Here is a 24,759-nt window from a genome sequence, read left to right on the forward strand (position 1 = left end):
CCAATGTCACATCATTATACTTTATATCATATTAACACCAATGTCACACAATTATACTTTATATCATATTAATACCAATATCACATCATTATACTTTATATCATATTAATACCAATGTCACACAATCACACTACATAATAAAGTTAATATAGACTTTAAAAGTCTAAAGTTTGTCTTTTTAACGCTCCATAAATGTTGAAATTCATATTTTAATACATCATCAACACAACAAGGGCAAAAATGTCCAATTCCCCAAATGAGAAGCTCTGAGATTTTATATTAAAATGATAATTTTTTAACATTTTCACTCAAAAGTGTGAAAAATTAGAGTTCAAATAAAAGTGAGAACTGTTTAAACATGAAATCTCTCTGTTCAGTTCAGTCGGCTTTAGTGGCTTTAATGTTATTTACACAACTTTACCAAAGCAAAACACATTAAAACATTAACACAAAATATAATAATTCTATGAAAAATATACAGTTTATTGATAAAGTGGAGAATAAAACAGTCAAAATAAAGGATGTTGTTGGTCAGATGCTGCGTTCATGCTCTCTCTCTCTCTCTCTCTCTCTCTCGACCGTTAGGTTTTTCCCGCCGCTGCGCGCGCGCATCAGTTGAATCCCTGTCGTCCAATAGCTGATAAGCAACAGCGCGCGTGTCACCGAGCTGGACCAATCAGCGGGCGCCGTGTCTCCGGCAGCTCCTTTAAGAAGCCGCTGTTCTCGGTCAGACTTCATTCTTTCTTCAGCTGAACACAGAGAAGAGACGCGACCATGGCCAGAACCAAGCAGACCGCCCGTAAATCCACCGGAGGAAAAGCCCCCAGGAAGCAGCTGGCCACCAAGGCTGCCCGCAAGAGCGCCCCGGCCACCGGCGGAGTGAAGAAGCCCCATCGTTACAGGCCCGGCACCGTGGCTCTGAGGGAGATCCGTCGCTACCAGAAGTCCACCGAGCTGCTGATCCGCAAGCTGCCCTTCCAGCGCCTGGTTCGTGAGATCGCTCAGGACTTCAAGACCGACCTGCGCTTCCAGAGCTCCGCCGTCATGGCTCTGCAGGAGTCCAGCGAGGCTTACCTGGTCGGCCTGTTCGAGGACACCAACCTGTGCGCCATCCACGCCAAGAGGGTCACCATCATGCCCAAGGACATCCAGCTGGCCCGCCGCATCCGCGGAGAGAGGGCTTAGAGACACACCCGGACCTTTATATCTTAAAATAATGACTTTATATCTAAAATAATGACTTTATATCCTAAAATAATGACTTTATAAACCAGACCGTCATTATTTTTCATCACTTTGGCAGAAACATGTTAAGCACTGAAGCCATTTTGATGAATATTTCACCTCCATGTGTTCAGACCCTCAACTGTTTATTTGTGTCTGCGCATGCTCAGTGTCGCTGTCAGCGCTCAGCCAATCCGGTGAGCGCGACAGCACAGCGACATTTGCATACAGGAGCGTATAAAGAAGCGTCTGGAGCAACGGGGAGTCATAACTGAGCAATCATGCCTGATCCAGCGAAGTCTGCCCCTAAGAAAGGCTCCAAGAAAGCCGTGACAAAGACCGCCGGGAAGGGCGGCAAGAAGAGGAGGAAGAGCAGGAAGGAGAGCTACGCCATCTACGTGTACAAGGTGCTGAAGCAGGTGCACCCCGACACCGGCATCTCCTCCAAGGCCATGGGCATCATGAACTCCTTCGTGAGCGACATCTTCGAGCGCATCGCCGGTGAGGCCTCCCGCCTGGCTCACTACAACAAGAGGTCCACCATCACCTCCAGGGAGATCCAGACCGCCGTCCGCCTGCTGCTGCCCGGAGAGCTGGCCAAGCACGCCGTGTCTGAGGGCACCAAGGCCGTCACCAAGTACACCAGCTCCAAGTAAACCGGGTCCCACCCCCAACACCACCACAACGGCTCTTTTAAGAGCCACACACCCTCCCTGAGAGCAGCTGGTTCACTGTCACTTCATCATCACTGTTCATGTTTCATCTGTGGAGAGAACAACTTTAATACAACTGTCACATGTCAGGGATTAAATAATTACTTAATACATATGGTGGTTAAAGTGTCTCTCACTGATGCACAGAAATGGTGAAATTTCCTTATGGCACAAGAAAAATGATGAAATCAGAAAACTTCTAATAACAAATCTTGACCAAAGTTTAATAGATACTTTACACAAAATGCAGGTAAAGACCACCCTCTGACTTTTGGTCATAAAAAACACAAAAACCTGCATATTTTGGTGTAAAATCACCTGCCGTTGCTCATAGTGTAAGAAACTGTGACATATTCTAGACGTGTTTCTGATGTTGTCATTTAGATTCACATTTCTCACTTCAGATATGAGCTGTAAGTGATTTGACACTAAATTACACAGGATTTTGTGCTCATTTATGACCAAAACAAACATATCACCACAAGCATTTAACACAAGCAAAGGTTCCCAATTTACACATCGCTAAGTTATTTCTGTATACGCCGGTTTTCTTCTATTTGTCTCCTTCAGTTTTCTGTTTTATTAACAACACAGTTCGTGTTTGACAGGTTGATGTTACCGTGTTTCCGCACTATTGTTCTTTTTATCATGTTTTAATTCTAATAAATGAAACAAGTGGAAGCATGAGGAGCTGAGTCGGCTCCGTTTTACCCCCACTGTTAGTATATCTTCGTTAAATATTACTTAAGTCATAGGTGTCAAAGTGATCCAGTAAAGAGTCGCTGTGGCTGCAGGTTTTCAATCCAATCAGTCAAAAACACCTGGAAGACAGTTCAGGTGGTTGCATGAGTCGAGTCAGGTGTGTTTTTGATTGGTTGGGATGAAAACCTGCAGCCACAGCGACTCTTTACTGAATCACTTTGACACCCATGACTTAAATTGTCTTTTATGGTCTGTTTTTTGCCTTTTTACTGTTTTATCAATATTAAAGTTAATGTTTGACACTTATTTACCACTTATATTTATTAGAATCATCGCATGATAAAAACAGTAGTGTGGAATATAACACAGTAACATCAAGTGTTAAACAGACAAAAACAATTTAAGTCATATATAAGTTGAATATTTACTAACAAAGGGGAAAATGTAATTAATATCAAGATGATTAATTATAGACTTGATGTTAACGTGTTAAACTCCACACTATTGTTCTTTTATCATGTTTTAATCTACTTAATGAGACACCAGTGGAAACATGAGGAGCCGAGCCTTTAGTTGGAGGTGTGTGGCTCTTAAAAGAGCCGTTGTTGGTGCAGTTGAAGCCGGTTCCGGGTGTTTACTTCTTCGCCGCCTTCTCGGTCTTCTTGGGCAGCAGCACCGCCTGGATGTTGGGCAGCACGCCGCCCTGAGCGATGGTCACTCCGCCCAGCAGCTTGTTGAGCTCCTCGTCGTTGCGGACCGCCAGCTGCAGGTGCCGGGGGATGATCCTGGTCTTCTTGTTGTCTCTGGCGGCGTTTCCAGCCAGCTCCAGGATCTCAGCGGTCAGGTACTCCAGCACCGCCGCCAGGTACACGGGGGCACCGGCACCGACGCGCTGGGCGTAGTTGCCCTTCCTCAGGAGCCTGTGGACGCGGCCCACCGGGAACTGGAGCCCGGCTCTGGAGGACCTGGTCTTGGCCTTCGCTCTGGTCTTTCCTGATCCTTTCCCGCGGCCGGACATTTTGATTTGTTAGTTCTTCGGTGTAAACGACAGAATGAGTCCGTTCACGGTGAGACTCGTGTTTATATAGAGACCCGCGGAACCAGCTGCTCGCTCATTGGCTACTGAGGACGTTAGTGTGATCGTCCAATCAGGGAAGAGCATCGACTCCCGCGCTTCCGTGTTGCGTTGAAGGGGATTTGTTTTTGTTTTTAAAGCGCGGGAAAGTCTTAAAACACGGAAACCAGGTTTTTAACGGTTTTATTTAAAATGACTTTACACTAAATTATGATTGTTTTTGTGCTCATTTATGACAAAAGTCAGTCACAGTGTGATCTTTAGATAGGAGAGATAACTTTGTCATGATTTGGTACTAAAACTACAACTCAATTATTCCAGAAGTTTCCTGTTTTTTAGATTCTCATTTCTTGCTTTAAATGAGCTATAAGTGATTTGACACTAAATTACGCAGGTTTTTGTGTTCATTTATGACCAAAAACAGTCATTTCACCTTCTTGGTCACAAACCATGACATGCTACAACATTATATTTTTCCATCTTTCCACTGATGATCTCATGTGTAATGTGTTAAAGTGATAAACTGAATTCACAGTTTCTTACTTTACTTTCATGATATAAGTGATGCCATGTGATTTTACACCAACATATGCAGGTTTTTGTGCTCATGTATGCCCAAAAAGTCAGTCACAGTGTGGTCTTTACCTGCACTTTATGTAAAGTAACTTAAAATAACTAAATAACTATCATGTACATAAACTCAATTATTCAATAAGTATTCTGATTTTATCATTTAGAATCACCTTTCTTACTTTAGATATGAGCTATGAGTAAATTACACAGGTTTTTGTGTTCATTTATGACCAAAAACAAACAATTTAGCCATTTTTGTCTTTTTCGCATCAGTAAGTTGGTGTGAAACACTTTAACCATCATAAGTATTTTAACTATAGCACTTGATAAACCATGACATGTGAAGTCAAAGGCGTTTGTCACTTTCTAAAGCATGGGTGTCAAAGTGATCCAGTAAAGAGTCGCTGTGGCTGCAGGTTTTCATTCCTGACACCTGACTCAACTTACTCAATCACCTGAACTGTCTTCACACAGGTGGTTTGTTGGACCAGGTGTGTTTTTGATTGGTTGGATGAAAACCTGCAGCCACAGCGACTCTTTACTGGATCACTTTGACACCCATGCTCTAGATGTACAGTGTTTTACTGAAGTGATGCACAAAGACCAAGATGCTGAAATGTTTGATTTTGATCATAAATGAGCACAAAATCCTGTGTAATTTAGTGTAAAATCACTCATAGCTCATATCTGAAGTAAGAAATGTGAATCTGAACGACAAACCAGCACCACTTTGATATTTTGGTACTGGTTTATGACCAAAAACAGACATTTTACCATCTTTCTGCATCGTTTAGAGTGAAACACTGTAACCACCATTCGGGCAGCAGCAGCTCAGTCCACAGGTGACTGGGCTGGGTACCTGTGGGGTGCTGGTTCGAGTCCCTGTGTGGATCATGAATGGAGCATGGACTGGTGGCTCGAGAGGTGCCAGGTCATCTCCTGGGCACTGCTGAGGTTCTGTTGAGCAAGGCACCAAACCCCAAACTGCTCAGGGCACAGCACACTGGCAGCATGTTGGTTGTATGTATACAGGTCCTGTCTGTGCGTGTCTGTGCGTGTGTGTGTCTGTGCGTGTGTGTGTCTGTGCGTGTGTGTGTGTCTGTGCGTGTGTGTGTGTCTGTGCGTGTGTGTGTGTCTGTGCGTGTGTGTGTGTGTGTGCCCCTGACATGTGACAGTTGTATTAAAGCTAATTCTCTCCACAGATGAAACATGAACAGTGATAATGAGGTGAAAGTGAACCAGCTGCTCTCAGGGAGGGTGTGTGGCTCTTAAAAGAGCCGTTGTGGTGGTGGTGGGGGGGTGGGACCCGGTTTACTTGGAGCTGGTGTACTTGGTGACGGCCTTGGTGCCCTCAGACACGGCGTGCTTGGCCAGCTCTCCGGGCAGCAGCAGGCGGACGGCGGTCTGGATCTCCCTGGAGGTGATGGTGGACCTCTTGTTGTAGTGAGCCAGGCGGGAGGCCTCACCGGCGATGCGCTCGAAGATGTCGCTCACGAAGGAGTTCATGATGCCCATGGCCTTGGAGGAGATGCCGGTGTCGGGGTGCACCTGCTTCAGCACCTTGTACACGTAGATGGCGTAGCTCTCCTTCCTGCTCTTCCTCCTCTTCTTGCCGCCCTTCCCGGCGGTCTTTGTCACGGCTTTCTTGGAGCCTTTCTTAGGCGCAGGCTTCGCTGGCTCAGGCATGATTGCTCAGTTCTGACTCTCCGCTGCTCCAGACGCTTGTTTATACGCTCCTGTATGCAAATGTCACTGTGCTGTCGCGCTCACCGGATTGGCTGAGCGCTAACAGCGACACTGAGCATGCGCAGACACAGTTAGATCAGGGCTCTGCAGCCTTTACTGTCAAAAGAGACATTTTTCCCTTTTCCACCAAATAAAATTGGTCTGGAGCCGCAAAACACATTTGTTCATTTCAGTATTAACTTGATTCGCACTTTAACAAACCTTGCACTACTTTGCACACGTCACTTTATTTTCCTATAATTTGAACTATTCTGTCTTTGAGTGTAGATCATTTGTAAAACAGCAAAACACATTTGAAGTCAAAGCATATAAAGGTTTATATAAAGTTACTGTTGACATTTTATTACCTGTCATTAAAAATGTTGTTTGCTAATTACCCACCACATATCGAGCACACAGGTAAACAATCATATGAAAGCAAATGAATCTGTCTACGCAGCACTATTTACCTCTGATAATGTTTTTTGGGGGGTTTATCCGCGACTAGCAAACCAGTGTGGGTCACCAACTCCAGATTAGCACCTGCAGGGAGAGGCGCTGGGCTGTAGACCTGGGAAGTGACGCAAATTTGAGTTTTTCACGTCATATTTTTAGAAAATCACCTCAGGAGGGGGTCTGGAGTCTCCCTTAGAGAGAGGGGGAGAAGTTCAGCATCCGTGAGGAACTCGGAGTAGAGCCACTGCTCCTTTGTGTTGAAAGGAGCCAGTTGAGGTGGTTCAGGATAATCTGGTAAGGATGAACCCTGGGCGCCTCCCTAGGGAGGTGTTCCAGGCACGTCCAGCTGGGAGGAGGCCTCGGGGAAGACCCAGGACCAGGTGGAGAGATTAGATCTCCACACTGGCCTGGGAACGCCTCAGGATCCCCCAGTTAGAGCTGGTTAATGTGGCCCGGGAAAGGGAAGTTTGGGGTCCCCTGCTGGAGCTGCTGCCCCGAGACCTGATCCAGGATCAGAGGCTGAAGATGAGATGAGATGAGATGACCTTGAACTCTAAGATCACAGCTGTTCCCTCGTCCACTGTCCAAAAACAACGTTATTTACACGTTTATATAATTGTTTTGGTAAAGCTGCAGGAGCCACGGAAAAGGGGCTGAAGAGCAGCGGGTTGCAGACCCCCGAGTTAGTGGGTCTGAACACATGGAGATGAAATACTCATCAAAATGGCTTCAATGCTGAACATGTTTCTGCCAAAGTGATGGAAATAATGACGGTCTGGTTTACGAGGTCATTATTTTAGGATATAAAGTCATATTGTGACTCATCACAGCCTCTATCGCTGCAAGAAAGACAAAAACATGTGATTCATATTAAAGATGGAGTTTATTGCATACACAGGGTCGACACATAAAAAGATGAACAACATTAAAACAGAAAAGAGCAGAATCTCATTTTAAACTTTAAAAAAAAGAACAAGGCCAAAAACTTTGGCTCCAATCTTTCAGTGATTTCTGTTTGAAGTTTGAGGCGTTTAAAAACTGAACTTCAGTCACTGTCACAGTTCAGTGTCTGACGTAAACCACTGAGGAGGAGCCTTCAGTCGGCCTTCAGGGCGTAGAGCACGTCGTCCTGGCTCACGTTGAGGCGGACTCGCTGCAGGATCCCCAGGCGGCTCGGCTCCAGCAGCAGCAACCTGCAGGCGCCCAAACGCTGACACACGGCCAGGCCCTCGGACACGCTGACGGGCTGCAGACCTTCCACCCGACACAGAGCCTGGTGCTGCACGAACACCTGACAGACCAAACAGAGGGGACAGTTACCACCTGACACAGAGCCTGGTGCTGCACAAACACCTGACAGACCAAACAGAGGGGACAGTTACCACCTGACACAGAGCCTGGTGCTGCACGAACACCTGACAGACCAAACACAGGGGACAGTTACCACCTGACACAGAGCCTGGTGCTGCACAAACACCTGACAGACCAAACACAGGGGACAGTTACCACCTGACACAGAGCCTGGTGCTGCACAAACACCTGACAGACAAAACAGAGGGGATAGTTACCACCTGACACAGAGCCTGGTGCTGCGCTAACACCTGACAGACCAAACAGAGGGGACAGTTACCACCTGACACAGAGCCTGGTTGTGTACTGTAATAAAAAAGTGGCGTCAGCAGTTTCCCCTCCCCAGCTCCGCCCTCTCGTCCAAATTTGGTCACATCCGCTTTATAGAAAACAAGATGGCGACGGCAAAAATGCCCAAACTTCTGGCCTCAAAAGGTCCACAAACCGATTGGGTGGCGTCACGGTGGCTACGTCCACCGCTGTTATAGAGGTTATAGAGCGCTAAAAGATGGAACATCGGGACAATAAAGTAGTAAAATTTTGACAAAAAAGGTCAGAAGATTGTTACAAAAAATATTCTGAGAAAAAAGTCAGAAATTTGAGACGAAGGGTCAAAAAATTTCAAAAAAAAATCTTAATATTGATGAAAAAAATAAAAAATGTAAAATTGGCCCAAAAAAAAAGGTCAGAAGACTGTGACAAAAATCTCATCTCTTGAGGGAAAAGTCCAAATATTTCAACATGATCCACGTCTTCTGTACACAGCGACTAAATCTCTCTCTCTACGTCGTCCTCAGACGAGCCGACCATCGTCGTCTCCAGTCGTCTCGGTTCTCCATAGATCTGGCAGCTCGTTTGTGCTCTCTGCACTAGCGTCTTTCTTTAGAACACCCACAAAGGTCGGTGTGGGACGTCCTCCTGATCTACGCCCGTGTGTTGGTTCCCACAGAACGAGCTTTGTGGCTGGGAGGCCTTGGTGTCTGTGGCAGTGGCCGGCAAGTCTAATTCTCCTGACTGATATCTTTTCTGATACTTGGACCGAAGCTAAATGCTAAAGACACAAACTGCCTTTAATAAAAATAAAATAAAGGTTTAGAAGTTTTTGGTACTTTTACTTTTCCAGCTTCATTCCTCAGTTCTTAGTTTTTGGTTTGACCCCGCCGCCGTAAAGGTCGACAGTTTAGCGTTTGACCCGTGTTCACCTGTTGGAACGTGGCCTCTTCGAGCCCCAGACGCCGAAACTCTGCGATGACGGCTCTGAGGAAGAGCTGCTCCTGCACCGACGCACACCTGCAGACACACAACCGACCTGTTAGCTCGCCACACCTTTACGACTCAGCATTAATGCGACTGCGGTCGGACGCTCACTTGATGGCGCTGATGTAGGCGGAGGAAAACATCTCATCCAGCGCCTCCATCACGTGACTCATCTCCACCAAACCCGTGGAGGAAGCGTCGGCGGTGCAGTGTTCGCAGATCTCCGTCGCCCTGCGGCAGATGTCCAGGCAGCGGCGGGCGTCTCCGGACAGAGCGGCCACCTGCGAGAGGAAGGAGGGGCTGTGAGCGAGCGCAGGACGGGCGAGTCGGCATCACAGACGGCGAGTCACGGCACGTTACTCACCTTCCTGGACGCCAGCTGCAGCGCGTCCTCCTCGAAGGCCTTGACCTTGTTGAGGCGCGACATGATGATCTGCTGCAGCTGCTTGAAGCCGTACGGCTGGAACGACATCCGGGTCAAACCCTGGGACACGGAGACAAACACGACGACAAACACGACGCGTTCGTTCAGAGAAACGAAGATTTAATAAAGTTTTAAAGTTTATAAAACAGAAATACACGAGAAACTGAGTCCAGGTTAAAACAGGAGCACAGGTTCACGCCTCTCACCAGTCTGCTGGCCACTCTGTTGATCATGATCCTCTCGGGCAGGTCCATGGTGTTGGCGATGGTCAGGACCACGAGGCGGGCGTGGCGCCGCGTCGGCCAGTCGAACAGGTTGTACATGACGTTCTGTTTCCTGGTCCACAGCAGGTCCAGCTGCGCGGCACAAAGGGGGAAAGACGAAGCGTCACGCTGTGTTTTCAGGGGCGTGCCGTTAAAGAAACGCTCGTTATTACCAAACCGCTCTGACCTCGTCCACCAGGAGCACGGTGGTCTCCTTCCTGGGGGCGGGGTTACTGAACCTCTTCTCCAGCAGAGCGGCGGCGTGGTCGGCCGTGGCCTTCTGACCCGTCAGTTTCTGCAACACACACACGCGCACACAAGCACACGCATCTTTTTAATCCAATAATCAAAGAAACCTCCAGGACGTGTTTAGCCTAGCTTAGCACAAAGACTGGAAGCAGGTGGAAATTGTTAGCATTAGCGAAATGTTGGTGTTCTCACAGGTCCGTAAAATGGGTCAAACCCCAAAACCCTGCACAATTCCTACATTTCCCAAGATGCAACTGTCTCTTTAGGGTCTGTTTTTTCATTTTGTTTTGTAACAGGCTAGTTTTTATTTGATTGGAGGCTAAAGTTTATGAATAATTAGGGGCGTGGCCTCTTGAGTGACAGCTAGCCTCTGGCCCTCACTTCTCCTCGGAGGCTAGTTAGCATCATAAGCATGCTAACTCCGTCATCTGGACCTGGACTGTTATTAGTGTGGTGGTGTTTCCATAGTGACAAGATGGTTTAGGAACACACCGTGTTAGCGTTAGCTGTGTAATGCTAATTAAATAGACACACTGTCACCATGACTTGAATCCAGCCTGCTGTCTATGACAGAGACACTAGATGCTAATGCTAATGCGGAGCAGCTGGAGGATTGGGCGGTGAGGATGGGTGTATTTTGTGTTGAACATCAGTTTAAATCAGGAACGCTGCTCTTCACTCTGCAGAGACCGACCCTCACGTGTGTCACATTTTTCCCGTTCCCTCACAGCGATCGTCTCCCGCCGCTGTAAGATTTCCTTTGACCCCTCGTGTGCAGGTCTGCTCTCACCTGCAGGATCTGAACGTAGGCCTGATGAGGATCCGTCATCTTCATCCCGTTGATCTCGATGAAGTGGAACGGCGGGATCTCGTCCTCGTCCGCGGCGTGCTGCAGGCAGCGCATCACCTCGTGGACCGTGGCCGTCTTCCCGGTGCCGGGCACGCCTGAGATGTACATGCACCTGAGAGGCAGAAGACAGAAAACCAGAGCTTCACTTTTAAAACCACCTGCAGGGAGCAGATGTAACTTTGGAAGAGCTGATTCAGGGTCTGGGCCTCACCCTCCGGTGCCGTCCACGATCTTGCTCTCCACGAAACTGTAGATGTCCTGAAACTCCTGCTCTCTGCAGGGCAACGACTCCGGCACCGAGGACACGTGCAGCCTGAAACCACGCAAACACACGTCAACACACAACTGAGGCGGTCGTGGCGATCTAGAGATCAGCTGGTACCAACACGCCGGGGGGGGGGGGGGGTTAAATAACGCGTTCGGCTAAAGTCTGTTCTCTGGGTCCAGGTGTGTGAATGTAAACGGGTTCTCTGGGTCCAGGTGTGCGGACTTGGCGGAGGTTAAATCCCCGTGCGTCCCTGAATGTTGCCGTCCCGTCAGTTATGTAAACAAACGACGGACGGGACTCCGTGGTGCATTCAGGTGCACCTCGTAACTCTCTACACTTTTCTTATCGGGGCAAAATCATTGAAACGTCAAATTATTACCAGATTAACGCCACGGCCTCACCTCGCTCTCGCCTCCTCCAGAACGTTAGCGGGCTGTCGGGCCGGCAGCGACCTGCTGGGGATGCTGGGAGTGGCGCCGCGAGGAGTCCGTGGCGTGCCGGGCGTGATCTGTGCAAACAGGAAGCGGTTACATATAATAAAGGAACAATAATTGTGTTAAATAACGTGATTATTTGAACGTGTCCAGGACTCGAACCTTCTTGTTGGGAGTTTTTCGTGGCGTTCTGGTCGAGGAGCGAGTTTTCTGCTTGGACCGCGGCGTCCCTGCAGCTGCACGCCTGCTCTTTTTAACCACCACCTCCTCCTCTTCCTCCTCCTCCTCCTCCTCCTCCTCTTCCTCTTCCTCCTCCTCCTCTTCCTCTTCCTCGCTGCTGCTCTGTAGCTCCTTCCTGGACGGAACGAACTCGTCCTCGCCGTCGTCGTCTCCGTCCGAGTTCAGCTCCTGGTTTTCCAGAAGGTTCCTGGTCAAACACAAAGTGAAGCTGCGTGACTCTGAGGAGCGAACACCCGCCGCGGTGACATCACTTCCTGTCCGCACTCACAGCTGCTTCCTGATGCGGGACGACACCAGCTGCGCCGACTTCCTCTTGGAGCTCCGCGGCGTGGCGGCGGCGGCGGCGAGCGGCAGCAGAGGCGAGCTTTCGTTCTCCACCTCGGCCCTGAACAAAGAAAGGAAACAAATAAAGAAGAAATAAATAAGTGTGGAAATAAAAGATAATAATAAATAAATCATGTAATAAATGATGTAAATCATATAAATAAAGAGGTGCACTCACAGAACGCTCAGGGTCGGACCCTTCGGGGTTTTGGCGTCTTTTCTCCGTGGCGTGGCGCCGCCTCTGTTCGGGGTCAAATCACTGAAAACATGAAAAATCAACATTTCCACGTTTATTTTCTCTTTTTCTCACGTCTGCAGGATTTGAACCTGCGGCGTCCGACTCACTTCTGCCCCCCCGTGGCGCTTTTCCTCCTTGCAGCGGCGTTCCTCGCTCTGGGCGTTTTCACGGCGCTGCCCGGTAACGCCGCTTCCGTCACGCCGTCGCCGCGCTGAGGACTTCACCGACAGGAGAGGAGAAGAGAAGACGCGGTGACGTTAAACGGGAACATGAATTTTAATGTATATTTGCTGTTTTTACTTATTTCATGTATTTTATTGTATTATAGTCGTGTATTTTGTGTATATTTGATATTTTACATGTTATTTTATATATTATGTCTTTTTATAATCGTGTATTTTGACGTATATTTGTGGTGTCTATGGCGCGGACACTGTGACTGAGAGAGCGCGGACTCTGACCTGGTGGAGTCGTCTCCAGAGGAAGACGGAGGACTGCCGGCGTCAGAGAGACACAGCTTGTTGAGGACGATGGAGGAGGTCTTGAGGTGGAGTCCGCGGGGCGTCCTGAGGGGGACGAGGCTGTGGGCGAGCGGCGAGGCGCTGGGAGGGGACGCCGACAGCCTCTGAGCCAACGCCGCCTCTGACTCCAGCTCCTCGTCCAGCAGCTGGATCAGCACGTCCTCACGCAGCATCGACTTCCTCTCCGGACCTGACGGGACGAGAAAAGGAGTCTTCACATTTCATTTCTACACTCAGGACTCAAACATGAGCACAGGTGATGCATCTATTTTTAGTCATTTTGCATCTTTTTGTGATGGTTTTGCATCTATTTTTAGTCATTTTGCATCTTTTTGTGCTGGTTTTGCATCTATTTTTAGTCATTTTGCATCTTTTTGTGATGGTTTTGCATCTATTTTTAGTCATTTTGCATCTTTTTGTGGTGGTTTTGCATCTATTTTTAGTCATTTTGCATCTTTTTGTGGTGGTTTTGCATCTATTTTTAGTCATTTTGCATCTTTTTGTGCTGGTTTTGCATCTATTTTTAGTTATTTTGCATCTTTTTGTGCTGGTTTTGAATCTATTTTTAGTCATTTTGCATCTTTTTGTGGTGGTTTTGCATCTTTTTTCAGTCATTTTGCATCTTTTTGTGGTGGTTTTGCATCTATTTTTAGTCATTTTGCATCTTTTTGTGCTGGTTTTGCATCTATTTTTAGTCATTTTGCATCTTTTTGTGCTGGTTTTTCTTGAATGTGTCTAAACTGAAATAAACTTCCAGAGGAGCAGTGACTGTGTGACTGTGTGACTGTGTGACGGTCTTGTTTTTTAAAGCACTCACCGCTGAGCTCCAGTTTCTTGCGGACGCCGGGCGTGCCGCTGAAGGCGCTCCTCCTCTTGGCGCTCAGACATTTGGAGGCCGACAGTTTGGTGGCGGAGTGCAGCGACTCTGCCTCTGCCGCGCTGGCCCTCCCCGCGCTCATGGTGGCCCGGCTGTGTCTCACTTCCCCTGACGCCGCTCGCCGCATGATAGTGAGGTCCGGGGTCGGGAGGGCGCGTCGAGCGGAGCCTCGGGACGCCGGAGCCGCTGCAGGCGGGGAGCAGGGGGGCGAGGGGGGGAGGGAGGGATTGGGAGGGGGGGAAGTGGGAGGCGGCTCCAGAGCTTTGAAGGTCTTGGAGTTCCAGGAGAGCTTCACGTACAGCGTGTCGCTGTCGCCAGAGTCCGGGAACGGAGCGGCTGCGTCCAGGTGCTTCACCTGTGAGACAGAGGACAGGTGGAGGTTAGACAATGTTCAACACCCGTCTGCTCTGAGCGACCTCCAGTGGTCGTTCGTGCTTCACCCCGGTGTATCCCAAGAGACCACGCAAACGCAGCGCATACACCGACCAACGCGGCAGAACGGATTCCTGACGGTCTGAGAGGAACAGGACCGCAGCCAAGAACCTCATGATCCAATTCCATACTGATCCAAACGCTTCGATGCTGATTCAGTAAAGAACCTTCTGAGAAACGTGAAGTTAAGTTTGTTCAGAACAAACTGAGCCCAGAGCGATGAAGAGAAGATCTAAGGCAGAATTATTATCAGCGGGTTCGCAGGACGTCGGACCAAAGGTTCTGCAGAGAAATGAGTAAAGCGGTGACGGAAGTCGGGCGCTAAACCGCCGGAACGACGTGTTCGTGACGACGACAACGCACAAAAAACACCGTTACGTGAGCGACGTCAGGGTCAGAAAGAAGTGGCTGGGTTTAGTCTTTAGTGCGTCCGTGACATGAGCGCCACCACCCGGGTAAAGACCCCCGCCCGCCCGGGTGAAGCCCTGATGCTGCTGCTGCTCCGTACAACACCAATGACACAACTGGAGCTTCATCACAACACAAATAATCCCTTGCAGGATGTGAAATTGGGAAATCTTATATTAAAATGATGACTCTGTATTTTTCCAGCTCTGGAGCAGAACCCGTGACTCTGCGAGCGCCCTTCACCTGCACGGGCCTGAGGATGGACTCGGCGTCGACCTCGTCGTCGCAGCTGCCGCCCTGGTAGAAGAAGATCTCCTGCGGGTGAGGCTCTCGGCCCAGCAGCTTCATCTTGCTCAGAGGCACTTCGGACACGCGGGCGTACCACTGCACCAGCGCCTTCTTCTGCTTCCCGCTCTCTGAAAACACAACGGCACAGAAGACAGAGACGTTCAGCGGGGAGTCGACGGGGTCGGAGCCGGAGCGCGGAGCGGCCGTGACTCACCGTCGCCAAACAGCCGGACGACCCTGGCCACGTACGGGTTGTCCTGGTCCTCGCCCTCGATGAGGATGTGCTGGCCCGCGTTGATGACGGTGGTCCGCGGGAGACCCTCCACTGTGATCGCCAGAGAACTGAGGGGAGACAGGGACATGAGGAGGAAAGCACAGATCTTATTAATAAATATATAAAAACATAAATATTATAACTCAAATAGAACATTTTTTATAGGGAAATTAACAAAAAAGGCAAATAAATGATGATGCAATTTTATGACACATCAATTAATGAACATCTAGATTCATTTAATTACCTTTTTTAGTCATTTAGCATCTTTTTGTGCTGGTTTTGCATCTATTTTTAGTCATTTTGCATCTTTTTGTGCTGGTTTTGCATCTATTTTGAGTCATTTTGCATCTTTTGAGGTGGTCCAGTTGGACTAAAGAGGACCCTCTTGAAACAAAAGTTAAAGTTCTTGAACCACCTGAAGCTGAAAACACTTTCTCTTGAGTGAAGCTTTGACCGGAAGCTTCTCTGGACACAGAAACAGCGAGACTCACCCGTACTCGTGAGTTTTGAGCTTCCTGTTGAAACTTAAAGGCTCTCCTCTCCACGTGCACACTCTCCTGACCCGCAGTCTGCTGGAATACGTCATCGCGCTGCACGAGCTCCCACCCGGACACAAACAGATCAAATAAAGTAAAATAATAAAATAAATCCGCAGTTTGTCTTTTTTTACTCAGAAGAAGAAGAAGAGAAGAGAAACAGGCTCCGGAGCGCCGCCAAAAACAACCATCTCCCGCGAAAACAGCGTCACTTCCGGTTTGTTCTTCTTCTGCTGTTTGAATGGCGGGAGAGGAACGGAAAAGATGAAAACTGCCGCCTGCTGGACCGGAACAAAACTGCAGCTGGTTACAATAATAATCATAATAATAATAATAATAATAATATAGAATATAATAATAATAATAATCATCATCATAAATATTACTGCATGTGTTCATGAAAATAATAATAATCATACAATCCAATAAAATTATTATTAACATATATAAAATGTATAAAAACGGATTGAAAAGAAAAAACAACAATACAAATGTAACGATAAAATACATTTAAAAACTATGATAATTATAATAAAAAACAATAATACACAATAATAATAATAATACAATTTTTAAACGGCTAATAATAATAATAAACATAAATAAATGAAGTAGTTAAAAACATTATAAAGTGCATTAAAATGACAAAACAAAAAATAAAAAAATAGAAAATGACATTAAAATACATTTAAAAGCTATGATAATAATAAGTATAATACCTAATAATAATATAAACAATAATAATAATGATAAAAACAATAATACCTAATAATATTTGAAAAAATAATAATCATCATAATCATAATAAATAGTTGGAAGATAGTCCTCACCTCCTCCATCACCGTCTGGCACGCTGCTGCCTCTGCAAGGACAGGCGCAGACTGCAGCGTAACATATGTTCTGCAGAGAAGGTGATTGGCTGCAACCTCCCTTCTCTCCCAGACCTCTACTCTTCCAGGACCCTGAGGAGAGCGAGGAGGATAGCTGCTAATCCCTCCCACCCTGGACACCTGTTTGACCCTCTCCCCTCTGGCTTCAGGGACCCTGAGGAGAGCAGGGAAGGTAGCTGCTGATCCCTCCCACCCTGGACACTACCTGTGTGAACCCCCCCCCTCTGGCCTGGAGGCTGCGCTCCATCAGGACCAAAACCTCCCGCCACAAGAACAGTTTCATCCCCTCTGCCATCAGGCTTTAAAGACACTTAACGGTCATTCGTTATATTAACAACATCTGGAACTCATACGTTATATTAACGTTCCCAAATCACAGGTGTTATATTAACACCCCCCCCCCCCCTCCCTTTTTTTTCACTGGACACTTTAACTTGCACACTACCACCTGCACGGGTCATACAAACACACTCACTTATATTTCATGTATATAATACAATGCTTTATGTTTAGTTTGCTTGTGTTCATGTTTATATTTATGTGCACCGTCAAATCAAGTCAGATTCCTTGCAATGAAAAGTGCCCGGCAATAAACATGATCCTGATTCTGAAATTAATATAAACTTATTAATAATAATCAAATAAATGATCAAATATAATAAACATTTTAAACATAAATACAATAAAGTAAACATAAATATAAGTGAACTCTGTCACAGTGAAAAATAAAAGTATCTCCTCAGCAGCGCCGCCTGCAGACAGAATCTAAAAGTGACGCTTTTATTCTGGAGAGAAATCATGAACCGGAAGTACACTTTAAACCGCTTCCGTTTCCGTTTGCGTCCGCGCTCGTAGAGTCGCTCGCTCTTCATTGAGATGGCGAACAGAACCGTGAAGGACGCGAACAGCATCCACGGAACCAACCCGCAGTACCTGGTGGAGAAGATCATCCGGACCCGGATCTACGAGTCCAAGTACTGGAAGGAAGAGTGCTTCGGCCTCACCGGTGAGTTAGCATGCTAGCATGCTAGCCCGGAGCTAAGCTAGCGTTAGCCTCCCGTCCGCTACTCACCGACAACAACCCGTCTGTTCTCTGTTTAAAGTGATTAAAAATGTATTTAAAGTGATTTTAAAACGTGTTTATTAAGCAGCCGAATTCTTCCGTGAGGGTCTGTGGAACCACCTGTGTTTTTTATGTGTAGTTATATTTTGTTTTTTTTACAGAAATGTTCTAAAAAAGCTAAAATCACAACTTTTCTGAAGCTAGTTTCGTTAGTAAAGTGAGATCTCACAACTTTTTATTTTGCAACAACCGTTTAGGCTGTTTGGGTGGTTTTGCATCTTTTTTTAGTCATTTTGCATCTTTTTGTGCTGGTTTTGCATCTTTTTTTAGTCATTTTGCATCTTTTTGTGCTGGTTTTGCATATTTTTTTTGTCATTTTGCATCTTTTTGTGCTGGTTTTGCATCTATTTTTAGTCATTTTGCATCTTTTTGTGCTGGTTTTGCAGCTATTTTTAGTCATTTTGCATCTTTTTGTGCTGGTTTTGCAGCTATTTTTAGTCATTTTATATCTTTTTGTGGTGGTTTTGCATCTTTTTTTAGTCATTTTGCATCTTTTTGTGGTGGTTTTGCATCTATTTTTAGTCATTTTGCATCTTTTTATGGTGGTTTTGCAGCTATTTTTAGTCATTTTATATCTTTTTGTGGTGGTTTTGCATCTTTTTTTAGTCATTTTGCATCTTTTTGTGGTGGTTTTGCATCTATTTCTAGTCATTTTGCATCTTTTTGTGGTGGTTTTGCATCTATTTTTAGTCATTTTGCATCTTTTTGTGGTAGTTTTGCATCTATTTTTAGTCATTTTATATCTTTTTGTGGTGGTTTTGCATCTATTTTTAGTCATTTTGCATCTTTTTGTGCTGGTTTTGCATCTGTTTTTAGTCATTTTGCATCTTTTTAAGTCATTTGCATCGTTTGGGGCTGGTTTTGTCAGGTTTAAGTCATTTTGCTGCTTTTTTTTCTCATAAATTTGCATCTGTCATTGGATATTTTGCATCTTGACATACGAGTTGAAAAACTTCCACCTTTCATACCTGAAATACTACGAATCTTGGTCTTGAAAATGACGTAAAAACAGTTCTATTACAATCTATTTAGACGATGCACTTTTCAGCTGTTAAGAGGCTTTTTGAAAACTATTTATTTCGTAAGAAGTTGGAGAACACTTCATCCTTTGAGTTTATTACAAACATTGAACATCCACACAACTATTTTGCATCTTGTTTTAGACATTTTGCATCTGTTTTAGGTGTAAAGTAATTAAAGCTGTCAGACAAATGTAGTGGAGTAAAAAGGCAAAGATTCCCCTCTGAGACGTAGTGGAAAGTTGCAGAAAATGGAAATACTGAAGTAAAAGTTTGTACTAAAGTAAATGTTCTTTAGAATGACCTGTCCACATACTTTACTTTCCTCTTCCAATGAAGTGACTCTAAAGCTGCAGCGTGCTCTTATATTTGACCGTTTTAGACCTGTTTTCTTTTCCCCACTGAGCGTTACTGATGTTTGTGTCTCTTGATCCACAGCGGAGCTCGTTGTGGACAAAGCCATGGAGCTGAAGTTTGTCGGCGGCGTGTTCGGGGGGAACATCAAGCCCACTCCGTTCCTCTGCCTCACTCTGAAGATGCTGCAGATTCAGCCTGAGAAAGACATCATCGTGGAGTTCATTAAGAACGAGGATTTCAAGTGAGTTTCAATCGATCCAGAGAACAAAGTGAAACTACAGAAAACTAAAGTAGATCAAAGGAAATGGTCCTTTTATCTGTCTGATAGGAGCTTTGTTCACCTGGGGAGTTTTCTCTGCCGCTGTGGAGTCCCTCAGGGCTCCATTTGGGGCGTTTAAAACGTGCTCTATAAATAAAGTTTATTTGATGGATTAAGACGTAATTTTACATTTACACACGTCACTCTCCTGCAAACAGATGTACATGTATCTCTTCCTATTTTCAGTGTCATGATTCTCTATTTTGACTGTTTTTTTGTTTTGTTGCACAACAATAAAAGTGAAAACAAAGAGACTGACTCCAAATTTCAAACCACTTTGGTTTAAACCGGATTCTTTCTGCATCAGTTTTTACAAAGAAAGAATCAGAAATCCTAGAAACTACAGAAGACTCTGAGACAAACCAACTAAACGTCCCTCTCTGTGTTCTTCCCTTTAGATACGTCCGTTTACTCGGAGCCATGTACATGAGGTTAACGGGCACGGCGGTGGACTGCTACAAATACCTGGAGCCGCTTTACAACGACTACAGAAAAGTCAAGAGTCAGAACAGGAACGGAGGTGAGTTTTGTTTTTGCAGCAGAGACGCACGAGAAGATGCTGAGCACTAAAAGTGTAAAGCAGAGGAAAAAGCTCCACAAGAGGAGGAAATATCCAACGACTCCAAGGTTTTCTGAGGGCGCCCTCCCACTGTGCCTCCGTCCCGTGCCCCGTGCTTTAGGGTCCTTGTCCCCCCCTCCAGGCCCGTTTGTACTCACACTACCTGGGCCTCGGAGAATGCTTCTTGCTGCCTATACGTCATCACGCCGTAACACGTCACACGCATTGATGACGTCATGGCGATGCGTGGCTTTGTTTCCAGATCTTTCCGTAGACCTCTGAGTTTTTGTGCGTCTTGTCGACTGTTTTTGAATCTTTTCATCGACCAAATCTGCAGTAAACACTCCACCTCCGCATCACACCAACGTGAACCATTCACCGCCATTGTTTGAAATGTCCGCGCATGGTCCCTCCTTCTTTTTTCTACGTCCCAACAGGCGCACAGGAAATGACCTCAGAGCCGCCGTAGGCCTCGTGCTCGTACACGTGCGCACGCTCGTGCTCGTACACGTGCAAACGTGCTTTACTAAAGCCCACCTCTCCCAAACGGGCCGTGGACGGCCAGCTGGCCGCAGTTATGCCCGGAGCGGTTGCACTCACACTGGTCAAAGGAACCAGACTTTAGCTGTAAAACCTGTTTGGGCACGGTACGGAGGCACAGTGGGAGTGGTCCTGATTTACACGGTTTGTATCTTATTTACTTGCGTATCGAGAAAGAAATGTGAAAGCTGTCACCTCCTGTATCACCGTGCGTTCACACCAAAAGCGATGGAGGCGATGAATTCCCCCAGAACGCTTGTGTCACGGCGCTTGCTCACATTTGTCAAATTTTGGATCATCGCTTCATTTGCGTCAATCGCAGGTTGCAGCCGAGGCGGCTAGCTAACTAAAGCTACACTGCTGTTGTGCTAAATTGTTCGTTAGCGTCTGCTCACCCTTTGTTCTCGTGTTGCAGAGTTCGAGCTGATGCACGTGGACGAGTTTATCGACGAGCTTCTTCACGCGGAGAGGATGTGTGACATCATCCTGCCTCGACTTCAGGTACGCTTACATCGCGTCTCTTCACACATACGCGTAGTTTGATTCAAGTGCCTCAACTGCCTGTGTGTGTGTGTGTGTGTGTGTGTGTGTGTGTGTGTGTGTGTGTGTGTGTGTGTGTGTGTGTGTGTGTGTGTGTGTGTGTGTGTGTGTGTGTGTGTGTGTGTGTGTGTGTGTGTGTGTGTGTGTGTGTGTGTGTGTGTGTGTGTGTGTGTGTGTGTGTGTGTGTGTGTGTGTGTGTGTGTGTGTGTGTGTGTGTGTGTGTGTGTGTGTGTGTGTGTGTTGCAGAAGAGACACGTGCTGGAGGAGGCTGAGATGTTGGACCCACGCATCAGCGCTCTGGAGGAAGACCTGGACGAGGTGGAGAGCAGTGAAGAAGAAGATGAGGAAGAGGAGAAGGTAAGATCTGCTCCGTGGGTGTGATTTTGTAGAAGTTAATGACAAAATGATCCTAAACTTCTCTGATTTTAATCCATTTTAAAACTTTACTAAAGCGTTTGTGTCTCAGTCTCTAGTTTCAGGTCTTCTTCCATTTAGAGTCAAACAGACCTGAAAACAGGGACGCAGGAATAAAACATGTTTTTTCCGCCCGCAGACGGAGAGACTCCAGACCCCCGAGCCCCACAGACGCCGCGACGGTTACCGGGACAACGACAGACCTCGGCGCTCTCCGTCACCTCGTTACAGACGCAGTCGCTCGCCCAGACGGTTTGTGTTTCTAATGTTTCCAACAACAACAGACACGGACACGTTTGTAAAGATGATTTTAAGTCGTTAATCAAATCTTCTGTGTTGTTTGTTTCCAGGAGGAGCAGATCTCCGAAGAGGCGAAGGTTTGTTTACCTCAAATCCTCCTCAACCGTTTTAAATGTCTGATTATTTATTTATTTATTTTTTAAGAAAATAGCAACAAAAAAAAAACACTGCATCTATTTTTAGTCATTTTGCATCTTTTTGTGGTGGTTATACGGTGTGTATGTTGCGGTCTCACTCACTGATGTTTCCTTTGATGTAGCCCATCGCCCCGGAGAGACCGCCACCGCAGCAAGAGCCCCCGCCGCCATCGCAGCCGGTCCAGAGACAGACGCCACCGCTCCAAATCCCCAGGTAGGCTGAGGAGCGTTACTGCAGCACCGGCCTGTGTCACCAGCGTCACAGTGCAACTAAAGAATAAGTGGAACAAGAATATCCGGACAAAACGTATTTTGCAGTTTGCCTTTATTGAGAGCCTCGATGGGTCCAAACAAGCCCCGCCCACAGCTTCCTGTCTGATCCAATCAGGAAGCTCCGTCAGCGTCAGTTCTCTGAGTGTCCACTAGGGGCAGGTTTCATAACAGAGCAGTTTCTCATTGAGCCCCATGTTAAACAGGCCGTTTACACAGCATCATTAAACCTGTTTAAGGACAAAAGAACATTCTAGTCTGTGTGTTTAGATCAGATCTCCATGACAACACTGAGGGGGAGGGGCTAGTTTTTATTTTATTGGAGGTTAAAGTTTATGAATAATTAGGGGCGTGGCCTCTTGAGTGACAGCTAGCCTCTGGCCCTCACTTCTCCTCGGAGGTAAACATCAGCCAGATGGACGTACGCCCCTCCCCCCAACGTCACATACATGCCCTTTTTTGGTCAGAGGAAATGAGGAGGAGTCAAAGTCTGACAAGATGGAGACTCCCGTAGGCGAGGACGACTGGATCAAGTTAGAGAACGTCTGTTTTTAAACAGTCTGTGATCACAACACTTAACTTCCTGTTCAGGTGGAGGTTTAAGCACCAACTTAAAAAGAAGTATCTTTATTTACGTAAAGGAAATAAAACACGAGAATAGGACTCCAAAGAAACGTATTCTCTTATGACTTATTGATCAAATTTTCAGATTATCATAATTAACTCCTCGTTACTGACGGACAAGAATTAAATATATAAAATAATATAATAATGTGGCTGCTTTTGTAGCTTTTGCTGCGTTTGTCGGCGCCTCAACGTCACTTATTCTTCTTCCTGTTCCTTTAAACGTTACTGTGCCCGACTTTACCGGAGTTTTTCAAAATAAAAGTCCTCTGTGACCTTCATGTTTTGACTGTATCCATCAGTCTGATCGTGTGTGTGCTGCTTTGTTGATGTCTTGAGTTTTAATCATAATCATAATTAACTCGTTATTTACGAACAAGATTTTAATTATTTTTAAATATAGTTTTTTTTATAATCTTGTGGCTGTTTTTGTAGCTTTTGCTGCGTTTGTCGGCGCCTCGGCGTTACTTATTCTTCTTCCTGTTTCCTGTAAACGGTCAATTTTCAGGTTACTGCGTCCTTTACCGCAGCTTTTCAAAATAAAAGTCCTCTGCGACCTTCATGTTTTGACTGCATCCATCAGTCTGACCGTGTGTGCTGCTTTGTGGATGTCTTCAGTTTTAATCTCCATTATATTTGTGTTAATGTGGGGTTGTGGTTTTATTTAGTGTTATTTTTAGATGATTTGTGTGTTTATTTGTGTAACTCCAGGGACCTGAAAGTGCTTTTCTTGTGATTTTTACGGAGCTTTATTTCTAATTCTGCCTCAAATATTTCACCTGAGCTGATAAATGTGCATTAACAGAAATCTTTAGGGCAACTTTTGCACCAATGACGTGTTTTGGGAAGCGTTTTTGGCTCATTTTAAAAAGAAAAATAAGTCGTTTGCACTAAACTGCGACTGTTTTTCAACACTGAATGATCATTTTCTGTGTTTGAATCTTCTGTTGTGCTTTTCTGAGTCTTTTTAGGGTCAAATAAACCTGTGAATGACGCTTTGATGCTGTTTTTAGGGTATTTATTGGTTTATTCTCTGTTTCTGCACCAGGTCACCACAGAAGCCACAGACATCGCAGCCACTCCAAGTCCCCAGAGCGGTGAGTGACGCTGCTCACACATCGTTCACACTTGTGCAGAAACATGTTTATGCAGCAGATACAACAAATATATATTATAATAATTTCCTTTCTTTCACTTCACAGGAGTTCAAAGAAGAGTCACAAGAAGAGTCGAAGAGGAAACGAGTGATTTCCCCTTCAGTTTTTTACCTTTTCCTCTTTTTTAAAATCTCTTATTTTTAATTTCCAGGTGATTTCAGCTTCAGATGTTTGACCTCTGACCTGTTTAAAGATATTAAAACAAGTGTAAAGTGTCTCCTGCAGCGGTTCGAACCCTCAAAGAGAGAAACATCTAACAATTCTCCCGGTTTTCAGAGCGTTTTTGTTACTTTTGAGTAAAAGTAGAAACTGTTTGTTAAGACGACTCTGCAGAAATAAAGTCCCCGATTCGTTACGTTTTGTGTTTTTGTGTCAAATCTTTTCTCTTTCTTCAACTTCTGTCAAATAAAACCTGCTTAAAACCTTAAACCTGTGTTTTAATGCAACACTAAATCACAAAAATGCCAAATTTATGAATGATTCTGAAATCTCTAGTCAGGCTTTTTGCAAAATACATCATTAAACGAACGCGTTGCTTCTGTAAAAATACCCAAATGCAATATTTCAAATAGATCCACGTCCTTTAACAACGAAAACAAAGCAACTAAAATAAGATTTCTTGGTGTGTGTGATTATTTAACAGGATTTGTGACGTGCAAACACTCCGTTACATGATTCGCAGGAATATTCAAGTTATACATCAAATGAATCGGCTTATTTTTCAAACAGCGGAGCAAATGTACAGATCAAGTTTGTGCTGCAAGTTTTTTAGAAGAGATAAAAGTGTTTCTTTAAGTCTTCATTAC

At 45.7% G+C, this 24,759-nt stretch overlaps 6 protein-coding genes across 6 annotated transcripts; 3 read left to right on the forward strand and 3 right to left on the reverse strand.

Annotated features, from left to right (window-relative positions):
- Positions 1–765: 765 nt before the first annotated feature.
- On the forward strand, positions 766–1,185 carry LOC310945061 (histone H3.2; the record flags this gene model as incomplete). The annotated part of the gene is made up of 1 exon (XM_083911006.1): positions 766–1,185. Exon 1 carries the CDS (start codon positions 775–777, stop codon positions 1,183–1,185), a length of 411 nt encoding a protein of 136 aa, XP_083767132.1. The 5' UTR covers positions 766–774.
- A 320-nt stretch (positions 1,186–1,505) lies between these two features.
- Positions 1,506–1,880, forward strand: LOC310945063 (histone H2B-like; the record flags this gene model as incomplete). Its single annotated transcript, XM_083911008.1, has 1 exon — positions 1,506–1,880. One exon carries the CDS (start codon positions 1,506–1,508, stop codon positions 1,878–1,880), a length of 375 nt encoding a protein of 124 aa, XP_083767134.1.
- Positions 1,881–3,273: 1,393 nt separating this feature from the next.
- Positions 3,274–3,657, reverse strand: LOC310966458 (histone H2A-like; the record flags this gene model as incomplete). Its single annotated transcript, XM_083940191.1, has 1 exon — positions 3,274–3,657. One exon carries the CDS (start codon positions 3,655–3,657, stop codon positions 3,274–3,276), a length of 384 nt encoding a protein of 127 aa, XP_083796317.1.
- A 1,941-nt stretch (positions 3,658–5,598) lies between these two features.
- On the reverse strand, positions 5,599–5,973 carry LOC310966650 (histone H2B-like; the record flags this gene model as incomplete). Its single annotated transcript, XM_083940457.1, has 1 exon — positions 5,599–5,973. The coding sequence occupies one exon, from the start codon at positions 5,971–5,973 to the stop codon at positions 5,599–5,601; it is 375 nt and encodes a 124-aa protein (XP_083796583.1).
- A 1,490-nt stretch (positions 5,974–7,463) lies between these two features.
- Positions 7,464–15,765, reverse strand: orc1 (origin recognition complex, subunit 1). The gene is made up of 18 exons (XM_083940776.1): positions 15,660–15,765; positions 15,106–15,233; positions 14,847–15,019; positions 13,704–14,118; positions 12,827–13,076; positions 12,473–12,583; positions 12,306–12,386; positions 12,072–12,188; positions 11,726–11,990; positions 11,531–11,637; positions 11,073–11,174; positions 10,802–10,973; positions 9,950–10,057; positions 9,706–9,855; positions 9,440–9,559; positions 9,187–9,356; positions 9,021–9,108; positions 7,464–7,759 (listed from the first exon to the last, which is right to left on the reverse strand). The coding sequence occupies exons 1-18, from the start codon at positions 15,752–15,754 to the stop codon at positions 7,565–7,567; spliced, it is 2,847 nt and encodes a 948-aa protein (XP_083796902.1). The 5' UTR covers positions 15,755–15,765; the 3' UTR covers positions 7,464–7,564.
- Positions 15,766–17,435: 1,670 nt separating this feature from the next.
- prpf38a (pre-mRNA processing factor 38A) lies at positions 17,436–24,302 on the forward strand. The gene is made up of 10 exons (XM_083940744.1): positions 17,436–17,600; positions 19,175–19,334; positions 19,811–19,932; positions 20,927–21,012; positions 21,298–21,408; positions 21,605–21,717; positions 21,816–21,842; positions 22,025–22,116; positions 23,845–23,893; positions 23,999–24,302. Exons 1-10 carry the CDS (start codon positions 17,471–17,473, stop codon positions 24,042–24,044), a joined length of 936 nt encoding a protein of 311 aa, XP_083796870.1. The 5' UTR covers positions 17,436–17,470; the 3' UTR covers positions 24,045–24,302.
- The last annotated feature ends 457 nt before the right edge of the window (positions 24,303–24,759 follow it).

The sequence above is a fragment of the Echiichthys vipera genome (genome assembly GCF_963691815.1).
Source record: "Echiichthys vipera genome assembly, chromosome: 3".
Classification (NCBI taxonomy): domain Eukaryota; kingdom Metazoa; phylum Chordata; class Actinopteri; order Perciformes; family Trachinidae; genus Echiichthys; species Echiichthys vipera.

Coding starts and splice junctions, on each gene's coding strand:
- orc1 (XM_083940776.1), bottom strand. CDS start 15,754: ATGACGTATTCCAGCAGACTGCGGGTCAGGAGAGTGTGCACGTGGAGA. Junction 9,856..9,949: donor CCGTGCTCCTGGTGGACGAG/GTCAGAGCGGTT, acceptor TGTGCCGCGCAG/CTGGACCTGCTGTGGACCAG. Junction 9,109..9,186: donor GCCTACATCAGCGCCATCAA/GTGAGCGTCCGA, acceptor GTGTGTCTGCAG/GTGTGCGTCGGTGCAGGAGC.
- prpf38a (XM_083940744.1), top strand. CDS start 17,471: ATGGCGAACAGAACCGTGAAGGACGCGAACAGCATCCACGGAACCAAC. Junction 19,933..20,926: donor GAGTCAGAACAGGAACGGAG/GTGAGTTTTGTT, acceptor CTCGTGTTGCAG/AGTTCGAGCTGATGCACGTG. Junction 21,013..21,297: donor TCATCCTGCCTCGACTTCAG/GTACGCTTACAT, acceptor TGTGTGTTGCAG/AAGAGACACGTGCTGGAGGA.